The sequence below is a fragment of the Neomonachus schauinslandi genome, chromosome 2 (assembly GCF_002201575.2).
Source record: "Neomonachus schauinslandi chromosome 2, ASM220157v2, whole genome shotgun sequence".
Classification (NCBI taxonomy): Eukaryota; Metazoa; Chordata; class Mammalia; order Carnivora; family Phocidae; genus Neomonachus; species Neomonachus schauinslandi.
The window spans coordinates 43,322,762-43,341,153 of record NC_058404.1 but is presented as its reverse complement, the minus strand read 5'-3'; the positions used below and the strand labels follow the sequence as shown (position 1 = coordinate 43,341,153).

The 18,392-nt window shown below is 52.3% G+C and overlaps 1 protein-coding gene across 1 annotated transcript in view; it reads left to right on the top strand.

Annotated features, from left to right (window-relative positions):
- The window catches only part of GFRA2 (GDNF family receptor alpha 2), an 84,117-nt gene that overhangs the window by 21,652 nt on the left and 44,073 nt on the right, over positions 1-18,392 (top strand). The window contains exon 4 of the mRNA XM_021698848.2: positions 10,172-10,526. Within this exon, the coding sequence (XP_021554523.1) occupies positions 10,172-10,526 (355 nt within the window). The remainder of the gene's footprint in view (positions 1-10,171; positions 10,527-18,392) is intronic.

The following is an 18,392-nucleotide window of genomic DNA, read 5'->3' as shown; positions in this document are numbered from 1 at the left end:
TAATTTAGGCTTGAACAGCGATGGTACTGCTGGATATTAGGATGGGAAAGAGGGAAGGAGAGGTTGGGGGGGGGGCAGTAATCCAGAGTTCTCTGTCGGCCACAGTAGGGTGGAGGTGCTAGTCAGACCTCTGCCTGAAAATGCCAGTAGGCAGTTGGATGTAAGCCTGGAGTTCTGAGGAGAGGTCAGGTTGATGTATAGATGGAGGGTCATTAGCATATAGGTGGCGTTTAAAGCCATGGCCCCATGAGGTCACCTAGCGAGAGTGTGTGGACAGAAAGACAGGGAGGCTGGGCTCTCCATCCAGGGGACGAAGAGCAAGCAAAGAAACTGAGATGAGGGCCAATGAGGAAGGGGAAACCAAGGAAAGGGTGAGGGGGGAAGCCAAGGGAAGCACAGGTCTCAAGAGGGAGGAAGGGGTCAGCTATGCCAAATGTAGCCAAGAGGTCAAGTCAGAGAAGTTTAGAGACATGACCATTGCGTTTGGCAGCATGGAGGGCACTAACGACCTTGGCTGGACTGTCCTTAGTGGGTTGGAAACTTGATTTGGGGAGGATGGAAGAGAGGGTGTGAGGTAGGAAGGTAAAAACAGCAACCGTAGGTGGCTTTTTGGAATTTCTTTGTGAAGAAGGACTTTTCATAGTCAGTAAAAAAAATTTCATATCTCATAGTCAGTAAAAAAAATTTTAGCTTGTGGTTGGTGCCTCCAATCCTTCATCCATTCACTACAAATAAAAAATGCTGATGAAGGATTTAGGTGAATCACATCAGTACGAAATGCTTCAATTTTGGTTCTAATTTTTATAAATACAAAATTAAAGCTAACATGTCATTGCGGGAATTGGTGTGAGTATGGTAAAATTCCTGGTTAAAAAACCCCACCCAAACTACATTTAAAAAGACACAGAGCCCTCGAAAGTGGCCGAAAAAGTCCCTTCAAAAGGTGAAATGATGAAATTTTAATTTTTAATTGCTTAAAACACAAAATTAAGACCAATAAGCCTTTTGAAGAATTGGAGAAAGAACTCTGACAGTGGTTAAGATTTGACAAAATATAAAATGATATTCAAGAGCAATTGATTTTTGGAATTTATTTTCAGTGAATTTGCCATTCATCAAATTGACTTTCGGTGTTGGTCCGCTTCCAAAAATACAGCTGACCCTGGAGAGTGCTGGGGTGGCTGCGTGTTGTGTGGGGCTGGAGGGGAGGGGTAGTGCTGGAGAAGGTTGAGGATATAAGGGAGCCTGGGACTGCCGCTGGTTTGAGGGGCAGCACCCAGAGCAGCAGGGACGAAGGTTGTGGTCCCACTGGATCCCTGGGCCTTGAGTGAGGACAGAGACTGGCAGGCGAGGCATGCTGCGATTGGCAAGGTCATCTCCTGGGGAAGTTGAGGTACCACTTCATGCAGATGGTATGGGGCTCCCGGCCACCACTCTCAGTGGCGAGGAAAATCCTGGAGTTCCTGCTCTCTTAGGCTTCTGGATGAGCAGAGAGCACTCTGGAGCCTTCCTCTTGATCACCAGTGAGGAGACTGGGCACCCTTCTATCTTTTGGGGTGTTGTGTGTGAGGCTGGAGCAAGGGGTACACGGGATGGGCCTCTTCCTGCAGGGTTATGTGACAATGGAGAGATGGAGGGAGGGAAGATCTTTCCAGGTGGGGGACATACTCGTAAACAAGCATTTATGGTGCATGTGCCACGTTCTGGAAACCGGGAGAGACATTTTTATCTACATTATCCTGTCTAATCTTTAGCACTGTCCTGTGTGCAGGCAGGCTGGGTGTTTATCCTCATTTTGCAGATAAGGAAAAGAAATGAGACTCAAAGAGGTTGCATAACCTGCTTGCTCTGCTAGTTGGTGGCCCAGCTAGGTCCTCTGCCTCCCCACAGGGCCAGAGTGCCTGCTCATAATCACCAAGTCCAGCCCTGAGCAGGGACGGGCAGGGACACTTGTGGAGCCTGCAGAGCGAGGCTTAGGCCAAGGGTAAGTTTCCATCTGTTACTTGATTATAATCTCATTCAGACTGGAATGTAAGCTCCAGGAGGGCAGGAGCCTTTGTTGCTTTCGTTCATTTCTCTAGCTGTGCTCCACATGTAGTGGGTGCTCAGTGTGCAGATGTTGGGACAGTGAGTGAATCTTGAGGGGCAGCTGGGCATGGGTGTCCCCATGAGGGCAAGGGGTGTGGAGGTGATGGTGTGGGTGGCTACAACCCAATGGGGAAGGTGGGCTCCCTCTAGCTCCCCACCTGTCCTGCCTTCCATCCAGCCCCATTTAGAGTTTGTTTTGTCTATATCTCATTGTCACTTGCCTCTCTGTTCACCCTTATGTCCCCAATCATTTGGACTCAGTTGACTGTCCTTCTCTTTGAAGCTCTTGGCTTGGCTTCCAGGACACCTGACTTTCCCCAACCTCCTGGTCCACTCCTTCCCATTTCCCTAAATGATGGTGTCCGAAGCTCTGTCCTGAGCCCTTTCCTCTTCTTTATCGTCGCCCCCAACCTAGGCAACCTCATTTAGTCCTATGGCACTAAATAGCCTCCGTGTCGGTCATGCTGTTTTATGCCTCTAGCTCAGACCTACCTCCTGCACTCCAGACTCATTTTGTCCTCTGCCTTTTCAACATCTCCACTTGGACATCTAGTAGGCATCTCAAACTTCAGTGAAAACAGAATGATGTGTTTAGTTCTGCCCTCCTTCTCCCCTCCAGGTCTTTCCTGTTTCACAAAGTGATTCCACCATCCACCTGCTGGTTAGGCCCAAAACCTGGATTTCTCTTTCTCCTTATTCAGTGTCCAACCCATCCTGTTGGTTTTATCTCTAAGTTATGTGCAGAATGGGCTCAGTTTTTGACATCTTTGTAGTCACTGCTATACCCAGGCTACCATCTGTGGCTTCTCTTTCTTTTGCTTCATTAAGGAAACTTCAGCCACTTTACCCTTCCTTCGGCCTGTGAAATGCCAAGCTCATGCCTGTCTCAGGACCTTTCCCTTTTGCTTGGGATTCTCTTACCTTGGATTTTTTTGCATGTTTCACTCCTCCTGCCCACCATGCTTTTCAACTTGGATGTTACCTCCTAGGACAGGCCTTCCCATCCCCCATTCATTCTCTTCTGAATTCCCTTAGTTGATTTTCTTCATAGCACTTATCAGCACTTTAAATTACCTTATTTATTTGTTCATATGTTTATCATCAGTCTTTCACTAGACTGAAAGCCTCTGGAGAGAATGGACTCTGTCTTTCCAGTTCACAGCTGGATTTCTAGGGCAGGTGGTCAATACATGAAAATATTTGTTGACTCACAGCTGTGTGACTGACTGCCAGCCGACAGGGACTTGGGGTCTGTCCATGGAGGATGCAGGTGCGGTTGTGAGCCCTCATATATATGAGCGTGTTTCTGTGCGTGTACGTGCTGTGTTTGCATGGGGCCAGGGTGGACTCCTTTTAGCCTGTTTCTAAATGAGGTGGAATGGGAGCTTCCTCTCTCCCTGCAGCCCTCAATGTTTTACACTTGTGTGTGTGTGTGTGTGTAGGGGGGTGAGGGTAGGCAGGAGAATCACAAAATGTAGAAGACCATACAGTTCAAAACCTGTCCTTTTTCAGGTGAGGAAGTGAGACCCAGAGAAGGCCAGGCTTTGTCTGGGGATTGACATACTGGGAGAGGCAGAGACAGAATCAGCCCTCTTACTCCCATTCTAGTGGCAGAGCAGCAGAGTATGGCCCAGGGAACCAGGGTGGGCTTGGGCTGGACGTTGCAGCCGGAAATGAGATTAGGGGCAAGCGACTAGGCTGGCAGTTTCCTGGAAGGCCAGGAGGGGAGCAGAAACACCCAGCGCCCCATTGGCTTGCAAGTATCACAGAATGGTATCTTATTTCTGTTCACATAGGGAGAGGCCTGTTGGTGGTTGGAAAGTCTCTGCCTTGATGGGCCTCCTGGTTGGGTTGGGGGCATGCTCTGATGACCACAGAGGGCCTTCAATTGCCTTCTGCTGAGGGTGGGTTTGGTAAATGGTGTGCTGGATCGGGTGTGTGCGTGTTTGAGGAGGGGCGCTGGCAGCCCAGCCCCCGCTCCAAGTCAGTGGTCCTGCAAGTTTGGAAGGCTGCCTCAGAATCACGGGGGGAACTTGCAAAATCCAGATTCTTAGGCACCAGCCATAGAGCTCTTGACAGGGAGGCGTGGCGCCTGTGCATCTGCATGTAACAGGCACTTCAGGTGACTCACAAACGCACCGAAGTTGAAGGACCTCAACCATAAATCAGTGACTTCCCTCTGACTGCATGTGCCCTGCTGCTGCAATGGGAGATGGGCGTGGGAATAAATATTTTCATTTTAATAGCAGTGCATTTTTACACGTGTTAGAAAAATTCAGAACTAACAGAGATGTTATCATTTAGGATAAATCCGGGTAGGTATTAAAAAATTTAAAGGGGCTCCTGGGTGGTTCAGTCGGTTAAGCGTCTGACTCTTGGTTTCTGCTCGGGTTGTGATCTCAGGGTTGTGAGATCGAGCCTGGTGTGGGGCTCCATGCTCAGTGTGGAGTCTGCCTGCGAGTCTCTCCTTCTTCCTCTGCTCCTCCCCTTGTACATGTGCTCACTTGCTGTCTCTCCAATAAATAAATAAATCCTTAAAAAAATTTAAAAAGTGAGTCAGTTGAAGAAATTTATGCATCTCACTTGTGTATTAGGAGATTTATTTAAAGGAGAAATTAAATATTCGTACGTGTGGTACTGGTAACATGGCCGAAATGATAAAGGTGGACCTAGGTGACTGCGGTGTGGCAAAGCCCGCTCCATACAAGTGTCACACACTTACTTCAAGGAGAACAGTTTGAAGATCTAGGGACAGTTGGTCACTGGCTCAGGGCAGCACCCCAGGAGGGAAGAGGGGAGGTCGGCGAGGCTTGGCTGGGGTGAGGGAGCCCCTCTACAGTTGTTCGCCTGGCCTGCCTCAGGGCGGGACAGGGAGGGAGGGCAGGAAGAAGCCAGAGTGTGTTCCCCGGGGCTGGAGCCGGAGGCTGAGTTCCCTGAGGTTTTGGAAAGTACCAGGCCTGGTTCAATCCCCCTCGCTCTCCCTGGGGCAGCTGTTTGCCTTTACTCCTTGGCCCATCAGGGCTCCTCTGGGCAGGCCTGGGAGACCCGTGTCGGGAGGAGCAGAGTGAGTGTAGAGAGCAGGCTGGTCTAGGCCTGAATCCTTCGCCCGGTCCTGTGTGGTCTCTGCCAGGGGTTTGGAGGGGGCGCGAGGGGAGGGTAGCTGGGGCCTCCCTCCCTGCCCTTTGGATAGTTTAGTCAAGGGGCTGAGGCCCACACTGGGTGAGGCTCCCGTTTGCAATCCAGCCCTCCCTTCTTCCTCCCCCAGTGGGGGCTCTGGAAGAGAAAACAAAAAGCCTTCCAGAGCCAGGGGAGAGGCGGCTCAGTGGTGGGAGAGAGTGCGTGTGGGAGGGCCTGTGTGCTCGGCCTGCCTGCCCTGGGAACGTGCCTCCTTGCTTGGAGAGAAAGCCGCGCCCAGCCAGCCTCTGGGGCCGTTCCCCACCCGGGTCGGGCAGCCGCTCCGGGAGGGTCCGAAGGGGCCGTTCCCCACCAGGGCGGGCACCTGCTCAGGGAGGGTAGGAAGGGGCCTCTTCCCTGTAACTAGGCAATTGCTGTTGCCACATTTACTGTTTTTTCTAGGAAATTTACCAAGTTTTGACCCAGGGGTTTACATTTCCCGCCCCCTAGCACAAGCTTTCACTATTCAAGCTCCAAATGGAAGGTACTGAGGCTGTAATTACACCGGCATTAGCTCAGGAACACGCTGAGAGGAGCGGGAGCAGAGCACCTGGGAACCTAAAAGCAGCCGTGGGCCTAAATTAGCTGCTGCTAGGCATGCGGAGTCGCCCCGCTCCTCTCCGGGGGCCCTCGTAGTCCTCGCTCCCCTCACCTCCGCCCCAGACTGCTTCACTCGCTCTTCCCTTCTGCCCGCCAGCGTCCTGACAGGTGCAAGGAACGTGGAAGAACAGCCTGGCTGGCGGGGGAGAGAAGCCTTTGTAGAGGGAGTGCCCCCAGAACAGCCTGTGTGCAGACGCGTGTCCTTGGATCCTGGCCCCGGGCAGGATGGTGTGGCCTCAGCTCAGGGCGACTGCTCGGGAGGCCGCACCCCACTGTGGACAAGCCCCTGTTCTGCTCTCCGGGGCTCCTCTTTCAGTCTCCATCTCCAGGCATCCTGAATTGCTGTCAGCGCCTCCCAGCTTTTGCCCCAGCTCTTTGTTGGCTCAGCCTGGGACCCGCTTTGTATTCTTTTTGCTTCCTCTGACTCATCCTGTAGGTTCAGCAGAGATGCCACTGCTTCTGTGACCTCTGATCTGGGCACGATGCTTTCCTCTCTGCTCCCACAGCACCCTGACTTCCCTGACGCACAGTTCAGCCCCTTTGTTTCCAGCTGGGTCTCTGAGGAAGTGCTTGGCACATAGTGGGCCTTCAATAAAGATCTGTTTATCCAATGAGTAGGAAAACCAACCTTGATTCCCTTTCTGCCTTAATCCCCCTTTTTATAAGAAGAAGAGAGGAAACTTTTCTCTTGCTGCCTTTGTAGGGCTGTTGTTGGCAGGGTGTCGGGGTGAGGCCCAGTCTTCGTCCATCGTCCCCCGACTTTCACATCTGAGCCCTTCCGGGCCACACTGATACTTGATTACACATGGTCTTGTATTGACCACTATTGCTGGCTCTGTGTCATTTTGGCTTCTTTAAAAATATTAACCAACAACTTTTGAGTACTTGTTAGGAATTAAATATTATTCTAAGTACGTTTATTCTTTCTCTTGTTAAATTTGTCTTCAACACCTACCATGCACCAGACATTGGGAAATATGGGTACAGCAGTGAGTACAACCAATAAAGCCTCTGCTTTTATGGCGTTTATATTTGACACAAACAAATGACTAAGGAAGTGTATACTATGGTAGATGGTGATGAGTTGTGGGATAAAGGGATCAGAGTAGGGATAATGGGAGTAGCTTCTTATTATGTATAGGGTGGTTGGGAAGGATTCACAGACAAGGTAGCATTTGAATAGAGACCTGAAAGAAGTGAGGAAAGGTAATGGGGGAGAGCTTTCCAGGAAGAGGAAGCAGCAAAGGCCCTGAGGTCAGGGCACAGTCCAGGAAGAGCAAGGAGGCCCTTGTGACTGGAATGGAGGAAGTGACCAGGAAGAGTAGGAGGTGAGGTCATATAGGGCAGTGCTGCCTAATAGAAATATGAGGTCACCTATATAATTCTAAGTTTTCTAGTAGCCACATTAAGAAAATAAAAAGAAGCAAGTAAAAGTAATTTTAACAATATATTTGTTTAATATATTTCCAGAAGATTATTATTTTAATATGTAGTCAAACTAAAAAATTATTAATGAAATGCTTTACATGATTTTTATTTTTTCTTAGCACATCTTCAAAATCTGGTGTATATTTTCAAAATCTGGTGTGGACATCCCATTTTGGGCTAGCCACATTTCAGGTGCAATGGCCATGTGTGGCTAGTGGCTACTGTACTGGACAGCACAGACAGAGAGACCATATCCCGAGTGAGATGGGAAGCCACAGGAAGCGTTGGGGCCCAGGAGCATTATCTCTCTGCCTTGGGTTCTAGAAGGTTCACTCCAGCTGCGATGAGAGGACTGTTTTGAGGCAGGGGTTGGGGTGGGCTCCAGGACAGAGCAGGGCAACTGGGAAGCGAGGCTCTTGCCAGCATGCAGTGATGATGGCTTGGACCATGGTGGGAGTAGTGGTGGTGGTTGAGAAGTGGTTGGATTCTGCATGTGTTTTGGAGGTGGAACTGCCTGGTTTGTCTGACGTGGTGTGTGAATGTGAGAGGAGTCATGGAAGTGCCAAGATTTTTGGCCTGAGCTACCAGGAGTGTGAGTTGTTTTCAGAGGGATCAGGAGGACTGGGGCTGGGGAACAGCCTTGCGGGGAACACGTGGTTTTGGTTAAATTTGAGATGTGGGTGTCAGCCTTCCAGGTAAAGTGGGCAAGCAGGCAGTTGGACATATGAATCTGGGGTCCAGGGGGAGGTCTGGGTGGGGACAAGCCATGAGGGCCCCGGGGAGTAGGTGCACAGAGAGAAGAGGGGGCTGAGCCCTGGAGGAGAAGGCGGAAGGACTGCTTAGGCGAGAACAGAAGACCAGCAGAGAGAGGAAGGGAGTGAGGAAAGGGGGCCAGAGGGGGCCACCGGCTGTGTCCAGTGTCCTGATGGGCTGAGGACGAGGAAGCCCCAGGATCCCTGACCACTGACAAGAGCGGGAGGCAAATGCCAGGCTGCAGTGGGTCCAGGTGAGACCAGGAGGGGAGAAAGAAGACTGTTGGAATGGACAACTCCTTTGAGGGGTTTGCTTTCAAGGAAGCAGAAAAATAGGGTGGTAGCTTAACGGTGGGTGTATGGTCATTAGGAGGCTTTTTTTTCTTAAAGATGGGTGGTATAACACCTGATGGGGATGATTTCGTAGACAGGGCAAAGTTATCATGCAGGAGAGAGAAAAAAATGAGCGATCTCTTTCATGCTCACAACAAGGCTATGTGGGAGGTACTATTATGCAGATGGGGAAACTGAGGCAAAGGAAGATTCAGTCACTTGTCCAAAGCCACACAGCAGGGCCATTTAATGCTGATGGCTCAGTTCTAGAACACCCAGTCTTAACCGCTATGCTATTCTGTCTCTTGGTTTCCTAGCTAGATTTGTGAGCTCTTTGAGAATTGGGACGAGCTCTTACACATCTGTATCTGACACAGCACCCAGCAGAGAGGGCTGTGCAGAGGTGGGGTTTGATAGATCTTTAATGACCCAGAGACCCGGAGACCAGGAACAGTGCTGGAAATGCTCAGGCACCTGTGGTGGCCACGGGAGGGGGGCATGGTGTCAGCCTCCCTCACCCCGCATCCTTCCCAACACCTTCCAGGACCTTGCATGACGTGGGTGGTGCTCACTAAATATTGGCAAGCATTTACTGGGTGGATGAAGAATGAATGAAGAGGCTGCGGCTCATTGGTCCTAAAAGCTAAACTGATGGTGTACACGGTGCTGGCATGACTGGGTCCCTGCTCTGGTTTACTACCAGTGTGCTGGGTGACCTGGGGCAAACCTTGCCCACTTAGTGCCTCAGTTTCCTTATCTGCGAAATCAAGAGGTGGGGTTAGGTGATCTCCCATCTGGCTCTCACCAGAATGTCTCAGGTGGGCATGTGCAGACTCGATTCCTGCCTCCCTCCTCTGTCTGTTGTCAGGATGGACAAGAGGCACTCTGCAGGTGGGGGTCGGCTGGCAGCAGAGGGTCAGGTGGTTGTTAGAAGAGCTGAGACCTGCGGGATGGGGTAGCCACCACAAAAGGAACCCGACAATTTCTGAGAATTCTGCTTTGTGTCCAAGACATTCCGCTCTGTGGGCAGCGATGCAAAACTCAAAGGCATGGCGCTAACGCCAAGTCCCACATCCAGCACACCTACCCTTTGGCTGGCTGTGCGCTCAGCCCTGTTAGAGTCCGAGGCTGGCCTTCAGCCTCTACCTCACACTACCGGGCTCCCACCTGCACTGTCCTTTTTAATGGTTCTCCCGACTAACTAACCGCTGCAGCACCCCCGCCTTGGGGCATTTTGAAACGTGTAGGGACAGCTTCAGTGCTCCTATGGTGGGGGTGAGGGTGGTGGCAGTGGTGCTGTTTGTACTCTGGCTGCTGAAGATCCTGTGATGAGGACTGTCCCTCCCTAAATGCCAGCAGGACCCTGACCAGAAGCCCGCGCAAGTGTGCTGCTGCTGGGTGCTCAGGGGCCTGGGGGCCCATCCTGCCTCAGCTGCCACTCAGTCGTATCAACCTGAGCCAGTCATTTTATTTCCTGTTTGTGAACAGGACTGCGAACACCTAGTTGCTTGCCATTTTGGTTGTGGTAAGATTTAAATAAGACTCAATTAACAGTCCTCATCATCAGAGCTCCCCACAGGTACAGTGTGCTCTGTACCAGGCGCTGTCCTACGCAGGTACAAGCGCCTGGACCTGTTTATTCGCTCATTTAATTCTGGCTGTGTCCCCACTTCACCGATGAGGAAACTGAGGCAAAGGGCACTGTGGACGCTGGGAGGCATCCCCAGGGAGCGGGTGGCTGTGGGCTTCCGGTGCCCGGACAGGCCTGTGACCCGTTCTCTCCCCTTCCGCTCCAGGGACAGGGGCAGACCCGGCGGTCAGCGCCAAGAGCAACCACTGCCTGGACGCCGCCAAGGCCTGCAACCTGAACGACAACTGCAAGAAGTTACGCTCCTCCTACATCTCCATCTGCAACCGCGAGATCTCGCCCACCGAGCGCTGCAACCGCCGCAAGTGCCACAAGGCCCTGCGCCAGTTCTTCGACCGGGTGCCCAGCGAGTACACCTACCGCATGCTCTTCTGCTCCTGCCAAGACCAGGCGTGCGCCGAGCGCCGCCGGCAGACCATCCTGCCCAGCTGCTCCTACGAGGACAAGGAGAAGCCCAACTGCCTGGACCTCCGCGGCGTGTGCCGGACCGACCACCTGTGCCGGTAAGCGCGCCGCCGCCGCCGCCGCCGCTCCGCACCCTGCGCTTCCGGGCCCCGCAGAGGGGGGCCTCGGACATGCGCAGACCCCGTTGCCGGCCACTTGGTTCGGCGCAGGTCTATGGTTTGTCTGCCTGCTCCGTGCTCAGCTCGTGCTCCGCTCGGTGCCGAAGCCGAGGTGAACAAGCCAAGGAGCAGAGAATTTCAAAGCATAGACCCCTAGAGCCTGGACTAAGAAGGGACCTTCAGTGAATTGGGTCCCACCTCTGGAGGAAGCCCCCACCTCAGGTCCCCGTGAGGTCATGTGGCCACCAGGACGGGGCTCCGGTAAATCACAGAGGTAGCTCCCAGTAGGCTGGTGCTGCCGTGCCGTGCGGGTTGGAGTCTGACTGCCTGGGTTTGACTTTCCCGCTCACTGGGAGCAAGTTGTAAACTTTTTTTGAGCCGCCATTCGTTCACCTGTAAACGGGAGTAAACGTGCCCACATCACAGGGTTATCCTGAGGATTAGAGGATGTGATGTGTGCCCAAATTTCAGCACAGAGCCTGGCTTAGAGGAAATGCTTAGTAAGTGTAGCGTAATTATCAGGAAGGTTTTTTTGGTTGTCGTTAGAGTGAGTTGAAATGTGCTTCTTTAGAGTTCTTCTGCCTTTCCTGTTTGTTGTTAAGCACTACTCTAGCCGCCGTGGCGCCCAGCAAGCACTCAGTTCTAAGGGTGTGCGGAGGTCAACGCTGTGCTCTGCGAGGAACAGCCAGTGCAGAAGGGGAGACAGACGAGGCAGCGATCCCAGGGTAGGGGATGAGGGCTGTGGGCTCTCAGATGAGGCTGCATCGGGAAGGGACATCTGCCTCAGCCTGGGGGTCTAGGGGAGGGGGCCTTGAGCTGAACCTTGAAAAGTGAGAAGGAGAAAGCCAGGGAATGTTGTCAGCTGGAGAAGCATATGCAGAGGCTGGAGGGTAGGAGAGAGCCTGGCCTTATGGGGCGCTGCGGATGGTGGGCGCACGTGGTGAGGGCTGTGAGGTGGGGGGCCACAAGAAGTTTGCTTACTCTGTGCAGGACGTCGGTTTATTATATGGTTTATCGAATTTAATTCTCACAACAAAGCTACGAGGTAGATGACTATTACCATTTTTATCTGTCACATGAGGAGATTGAGATACAGAAGGTAGTTTGCCTAAGGTCACACAGCTCATACATTTCGGAGCTGGGATCCATCCATCCCCCTGCTTTCCAGCGTAGCGCCCTGGCCTGCACTAAGACGGCAGCCGCAGGAGTGGAGAGAAGTGTATCATTTCAGATATGATTGGTAAGTAGACTCGACAGGACTGGGTGATCGGTTGAAAGTTCGTTCCCCGGAGGCAGAAGTCATTTCTGTTTTGTTTACACCACACCTCGTCCTACACAGAGAGCCTGGCACATGGTGAGCCCTCCACAATCATTACTTGAATGGACAAATGAATGGGGACCGCCATATTTCCTAGTCGAGTAATTATGGGACGAAGGAGCCATTCAGCGTGTGGTGGGGGGAGGTTTGGATGTGCAGCATTTGCGGTGCCTGGAGGACCGTTGTCATCCCCTTGGCTATGCCTGGGGGCATGCCCAGTAAAGGGAGTGAAGTGGAGAAGTGGGTTTGGGAGCTGTTGGGTGCCTTGTTGGTGATTAAAGCTCCATCAGTGAGTGGAATGGTGCAGGGTGGGTTGGTGGAGCCCAAGAGGGAGTCTAGGCTGGAGATGCCTACAGATTTGGGCATCCTCAGTGTTTTGGTGATAAGAGAAGCCATTGGTGTGGATAGTGAGGCAGAACTCTGCTAGACACACGAGTTCTTCAGGGAGGGGCAGAGGAAGGAAAACTTGTGACAGGGAGGCTAGGAGGTGGAAGGACAGCCAGGAGAGAGTGGGCCAGAATCCAGAAGAGAAGGGGGTTCCTGAGGGAGGCAGTGACTGAGATGTGGTGCCTCGTGGTGTGTATGTGCGTGTATGTGTGTTGAGTGTGAGGGTGTAGCAAAGTGTATGTGTATGGTGTATATGTGTGAGGGAGTGTGTGAGTCCATGTGAGTGAGTGAGTGAGTGGAGGGTGGAAGCCAGTTGTGGTTGGTCTAGGCCTGGCAGGAGGCAGATGTGGAGTACCGAGGCAGAGGCTGCAGAGGGAAGGGAGGCCTCTTTGTATCCTGGGAGTGCTGGGGCCATGTTGGATGAAGGGGGAGCGCTAGTTTGGTTTGGAAAACAGGCAGTGCCTGAGTTCAGAGGGCTCTGGTCCTGATCCCCAGAGCTAGCTGCAGGGCTCTGGAAAACTGTGAAGAAGGTGGGCCTTTCTCTTTTGCTTGCTTAAAAAAATAGGCCTTATCACCTACGGACACTGATTGAGGCAATTTAAAATAAACTATGCAGGGGCGCTTGGGTGGCTCAGTCAGTTATGTGGCTGACTCTTGATTTTGGCTCAGGTCACGTCTCAGGGTCCTGGGATCAAGCCCACATAAGGCTTCATTCTGGAGCCTGGGGATTCTCTCTCCCTTTCCCTCTTTCCCTCCTCCTGCTCACACACACTCTCCCTCCCTCTCTAAAATAAATAAATAAATCTTTAAAAAGAAAACAAAAGAAACTTTGCATACAACAGGAGCATGGTTGGAAGAAAAAACCGAGGGCCTTGCAAAGGAAGTGAGGAGTGAATGCCATAGGTGTGCAATCTAGCAGACACTGAGCTGGAGCTCTGAGCCTCGTGGTGGCTGGGATAAAGTGGCACTATGAGTCCCAAAACACGATGGAAGGGGGCAGAGTGGTTCTTGGATGGAGAGGCATTCTCTCCTTCTAGGTGCTAACACGACCTGCCAGGCTGCCTTACCCAGTGTCAGTGCAATGACAGACGGGCCAGGAGCTGGTTCTGGGAGGAAGCTGGAGGGCCAGCTGAGTCCAAGCCCGGGGACGGCAGGCCAGGGCCTTCAGGAGCCTGTGCACACATGTGGGCCAGGTGCACCACGGCAGCGGGCCCCCCCAGCCATCTTGATGAGCGAGTGGTAGCAGAGGAACCCCAGCACCCCCTTCACGAGTCCTCTGTTACGGAAGGACATGTGTGGCTCCTGGGGGCATCTGTGGCCCTGAGGGAGGGGGGAGACTTCAGAGTAGGGTGGTTTCAGGCTTATAGAACCTCTGTGTCTGTTTGAAGAGCCAGAGGGGCTTTTTGTTTGTTTTCCCAGGGGTGGGGGGAGCCAGGAACGAGATTGGGGAATAAGCCTCACGTCATAGAACCAGAGGGGTGTTTCAACAAGTTTCAGTGTCGGGAGGGTCAGGAATGAGGCGTCCCCGGGGCTAAGGGCTGACGGTGTCTGAGGCACTGAGCCAGATGGAGGGGTCTCTGGGCGTCAGGACGAAAAGTGGGATAGCAGTCGCCGCAGGACCCACGACAGTGCAGTCTCTACATGTTTGAACTGGGTCCAGGGTAGAAGTTCTAGGTGCTCCAGGATGTGACAGGGTGAGCTCCTGGTCTAGAACCAGGGCATCCCTCCACCCCTCCCTGCCCAGCCCCACGCCCCACATGGCTGTAAAGTGTGGTCGTGCAAGTGGAAGGGCAAGGATCGAGGATGGCCTGGAGCATTGTTCCGGCCTGGCCAGGTGTCCTCTGGGGAGCTTTGCCCATCAGCGTTGAGGCTTGAGTTGGGGTGGGAAAGGTGCCCTTGGGTGAAACAGAGTGATGGTGGGGGGCGGAAGTGGTCGTCGTGGACACACTCGAGCTGGAAGATCTGCCCTTGTTCTCCCGGGTGGTCCTGGATGGGTCATTTCACTCTACGCTTTCCTTTTTTTCATTGATCCCAGAGGGATGCTCACCAATCTCCAAGGACCCCTCCAGGTCTGTGAGTCAGTCTGTTGGGGTAGCCTTCTCCCACTGCACCTGCTCCACTCGAGGTTATATACCTGGAGAGATGAGCTCTCAGCACAAGAGGACACGGCAGAGACACCTCCTTGGGGTAGAGGATCTGGGAGGGCAGATTTGAAGGACCTAGGGGCAAGCCTGCAAGGAGAGGAGCTGATTGTTTTTCCATGCTCCTGCAAGCCTGACTTACTGACCCACGGACCCTTTCCCCATGTCCACGGAGGAGCCTAGTGGGGACGGGTGGCGGGAGGGGGGCATGTAGAGAAGAGGCAGCCCAGGCTTCATTCTCCACTATGCCCAGGAAGGAGCGCCCTCCTTTCCCTTCCTAGCAATGGATCCTTTTAGGTTTCTGTCCTCCAGGGTGGGCATCATGGGTGGAAATCTTTGCTGTGAAATGGGAGAGCACAGTGCTGGGATGTTTGGATCAGGAAGTGGAGACCCCAAGCCTTCCTTTCCTGGATACTTTAATGGGCAAAGCTGGCTTCGATGGGGGTCATGGGGAAGCTTCTTTGAGCTGACTCTTTGAGAATGAGGCCCTGGCCTGCAGGCAGCTCTCAGAACCTGCCCTGTATCCCAGTGCTCTAGCACCCAGTCCTCACTCTGCTAAGCCTTCCTGGCCCACCTCACCTGGCACTACATTAAAGCAGGCCTGTTAGTCTGCTTTGGGGCATACCCAGAGGCAGGCCTTGTCCATCCCCAGTGTGATATTGAGCAGACTCTGCTGTGCCGTCTTGTGAAATGTCACTAACAAGGACATCTCCTTGTGGGGCTGGGGGTAAAGGGGAAGCACTTCAGAGTCCTCCCCTGGTTCTTTGGACCAGGATCAGCATGGAAGCTTCCTACTCTAGCCAAGATTCCAACTGGCCCAGAAGTTGCATACTCTATCTCTAGCCTTTGTCTGGTTCATATCCGCTGAGCCTTTAGACCTGTAAACTTAAGACCAGGAGAGGCTTTTCCTTTTAAAGTCTTCTGATATGGAGTCTGGAAAGCCCGGAGAATCTCTTGGAATAAATCCATGGAATCTGGCTCAATTCTCTCACCCCAGCCCCGCAGTGGGCCATGACCTACTTTTTTTTTTTTCTTTAAAAACAATCTTTTGATTGCTACTCTCAACTTACACTCGTTGGAAGGATGGTCTGGATTGTGTGTGTGTGTGTGTATGTGTGTGTGTACGCATGTGCATGCATGGGGGTGGGGTGTGTGTGGCTGTGAAGCTGTGGGGAGGATGATTCTGTTGTCCTGTAAACTGTGTCCCTTTCAGGCCTTGTTTGGAAGAGGCTCTCTGAAACGTCGTGTTCCTCTTGGTCTACCAAGAGGACATAAATAACTCGGTGCTGGCCCTGTGCCATATCCTGGGCTGTAATTTAACCTCTGGGTGCTGAGGATGTGTATAAATAGATTCTAGCCTGGGGCTACCCTGGCTGCCTGGGTCTCTTCAAGCAGTGGCCACTGTCCTTGTCCAGAAGGACTGCTGGGAAGGCAGAGGGGTTGGGGTCCCCTCCATCAAGGTTGTCCACAGGGAATGGGGAGGAGTCCCTTTGGCAAGCTCACCCTCTTGCTTAGCTTGGGGCATGTCTGGTGTCTGTAGGCAGTGTGTATGGACAGGTCCAAATTTGATTCTTGGCTCCCTGGAGTGGTCCCTCAGCGTCCTTTGGACTCTTTATAGAATCTGTTGGCTGATGTTTTTAGTGGGTTATCTCTAAACAGGAGCAAATGATTATTTGCAGGGGGTATGTGGGCTCTGGGGCTTCGAAGCCTTCACTTCTTTCAAAGGAGAAGGTCTTGAATATCTTGAAATCATATACAACGTTTTGCATGTATGTTCCAGAGAGAAATGCATTGCTTTCATTAGATCCTCAAAGGGTTTCTTGACCTCTCAAAGCTTACGAACCTCTGCCTTCTCTAGATGGCCAGCTTGGATGGGCTGTCTGGAGGATTGTGAGTGACTGATTCAGGATGCCTGCCACAGGCATGGGTGGGGCAAAATGGATGCCCTGATGGATTCCAGCCAGCGCTCCTGGGCCCAGTGGGTCACCCGGGGCAGGAGGAATGGGGGTCTTAGGGACATTCCTTTGTTCATTTGACAGCCATTTGTTGATCCTCCACTGTGGGCCAGGTCTTGTACTGGATTAGAGAGCTGTGAAGTAGGTGGACGTCCTTACCCTCAGGGCGCTTACGAGTCTGTGCCAGAACACAGTGTTTATTGTTATTGCCTCTACAGCGAGAAACTAGATGATTGCATTTGCACTCAGGTTCTCTTGCCATCACAGTTCTGCTCTGCTACCTACCAGGTCTTCCCGGGGTCACTTTGGTGACACTGAGAGCAGCCCTTGTGGAGAGGAGCCACCACACACGAACCTGGCTTAGGGGCCTGCCCGGGCTTGAGCAGAGCTCAGAGCTGAAAATTCCGGTCTTTTCCCAGAGCAGAGCTGTGCCCAGGAGTGCCATGGGGTAGAGAAGTCACCATCTTCCTCGCCAGTGGAGGGAGACTCTTTATGTGGGCAGCATTATGGGATCTTCAGCCTTGCTGGTGACCCCGAAACCCAACTTCCCACCGAGGATCCCATGCTGGCTCCTGCGGCTGACCTCAGTAGGGGTCCTGCTTGCCCTTGAGCTGTGGGCCAAGGATGCCCAAGTGACTCCTCTTGGAATTTCCTCTGGTGCCTTGAGACCCAGTTGGAATGTTGAACATTATTTTGCTGAAGGCTTTGGGAAAATAAACAGGGTGAGAAGTTGCCGCCTGCATATATAATTTACATCTTCCGCCTCTGCCCATGGCAGGGGTATTTGCACGGCTGGGCAAAGAGTGCCTTTCACCTTTACTCTCCAGGCTTGCTGTCTGGGCGTCTGGGCTCCATAAAGCTCAAACCCCACAGAGATGTGGTGGCGCACCTGCGCGAGAACCCCTGCGTTACTGGATGATCAGCAGGAGGAATGACCCATTGGGGGGAGATGCCACTATGCAGGGAGAATCAGTACAAGTCAGTAAGTTTTGGTCACACCAGAGGCATCCCTTCTAGTTGTGTGTGTGTTTGCTGACACAGGACTAGGGCACACTTTCGGCTACCCTCGTCTTGCACCGTTCCCTGGGCTCCTTGATTATTTCCACTTGCACTCATTGACGTGGGTGCTCTCCTGCTTTGCTAGTTAGTGTCTTAGTTTGCTGCTGCTGGAACAGAATATCATAATCTGGGGGGCTGAAACAACAAACAGCTCTTTCTCACAGCTCTGGAGGCTAGTGGTCTGAGGTCAGGGTGCCAGCATGGTTAGGTTCTTGGAGAGGGCCCTCTTTGCGATTATGTCCTCATGTGGCCTCCCTTGGAATGTGCATGCAGAGAGAGGTCTGGTGTTCTTCCTTTTTATATAAAGGCACACATTCCATCCTGAGGGTTCTACCCTCATGACCTAATCACCTCCAGATGCCATCACAGTGGGGATCAGGATTTTGACACATCAGTTTGGAGGGACATGAACATTCAATCTATGGCATGAAGACTTACCCTTCATTCACAGCCCTGTTTGGTCCTCATCTCCTAGCTCTGTCTTCTACTGATGCTTTCTAGAACTTGTCTGGATCCCTCATGTGGCACCGATCGCATGACTTTCCTTTAATACTTTATCTTCCCAGTGAGGTCTCTGGTTTTTATACTCTTATATTACTACTGTGTTGACTTGTTTACTTAACAGATATTTAGTAGGGGCCAGGCACTGCGCTAGACACTAGGTACTTACTGGAGAACATAATAGAAATGGTCCTTGTCCCCCTGGAGCATATAATCTGATGGAGGAGATAGGAGTAAACATTTGCAAAATGAGCAGGATGTAGAAATAGAAGATAATGGGGAAAGAAGGGGGGAGCTACATGGACAGGGGTCAGGAAAAGTTTATCTGAGTAGATGACATTTAAGCTGAGACCTGAAGCACGAAGCAGCCAGAAGTAAGGCAGATGGGAGAGAACATTTCATGCAGAGGGAATAGCATGTGCAGAAGTTTGGAGGAGGGTGGGAG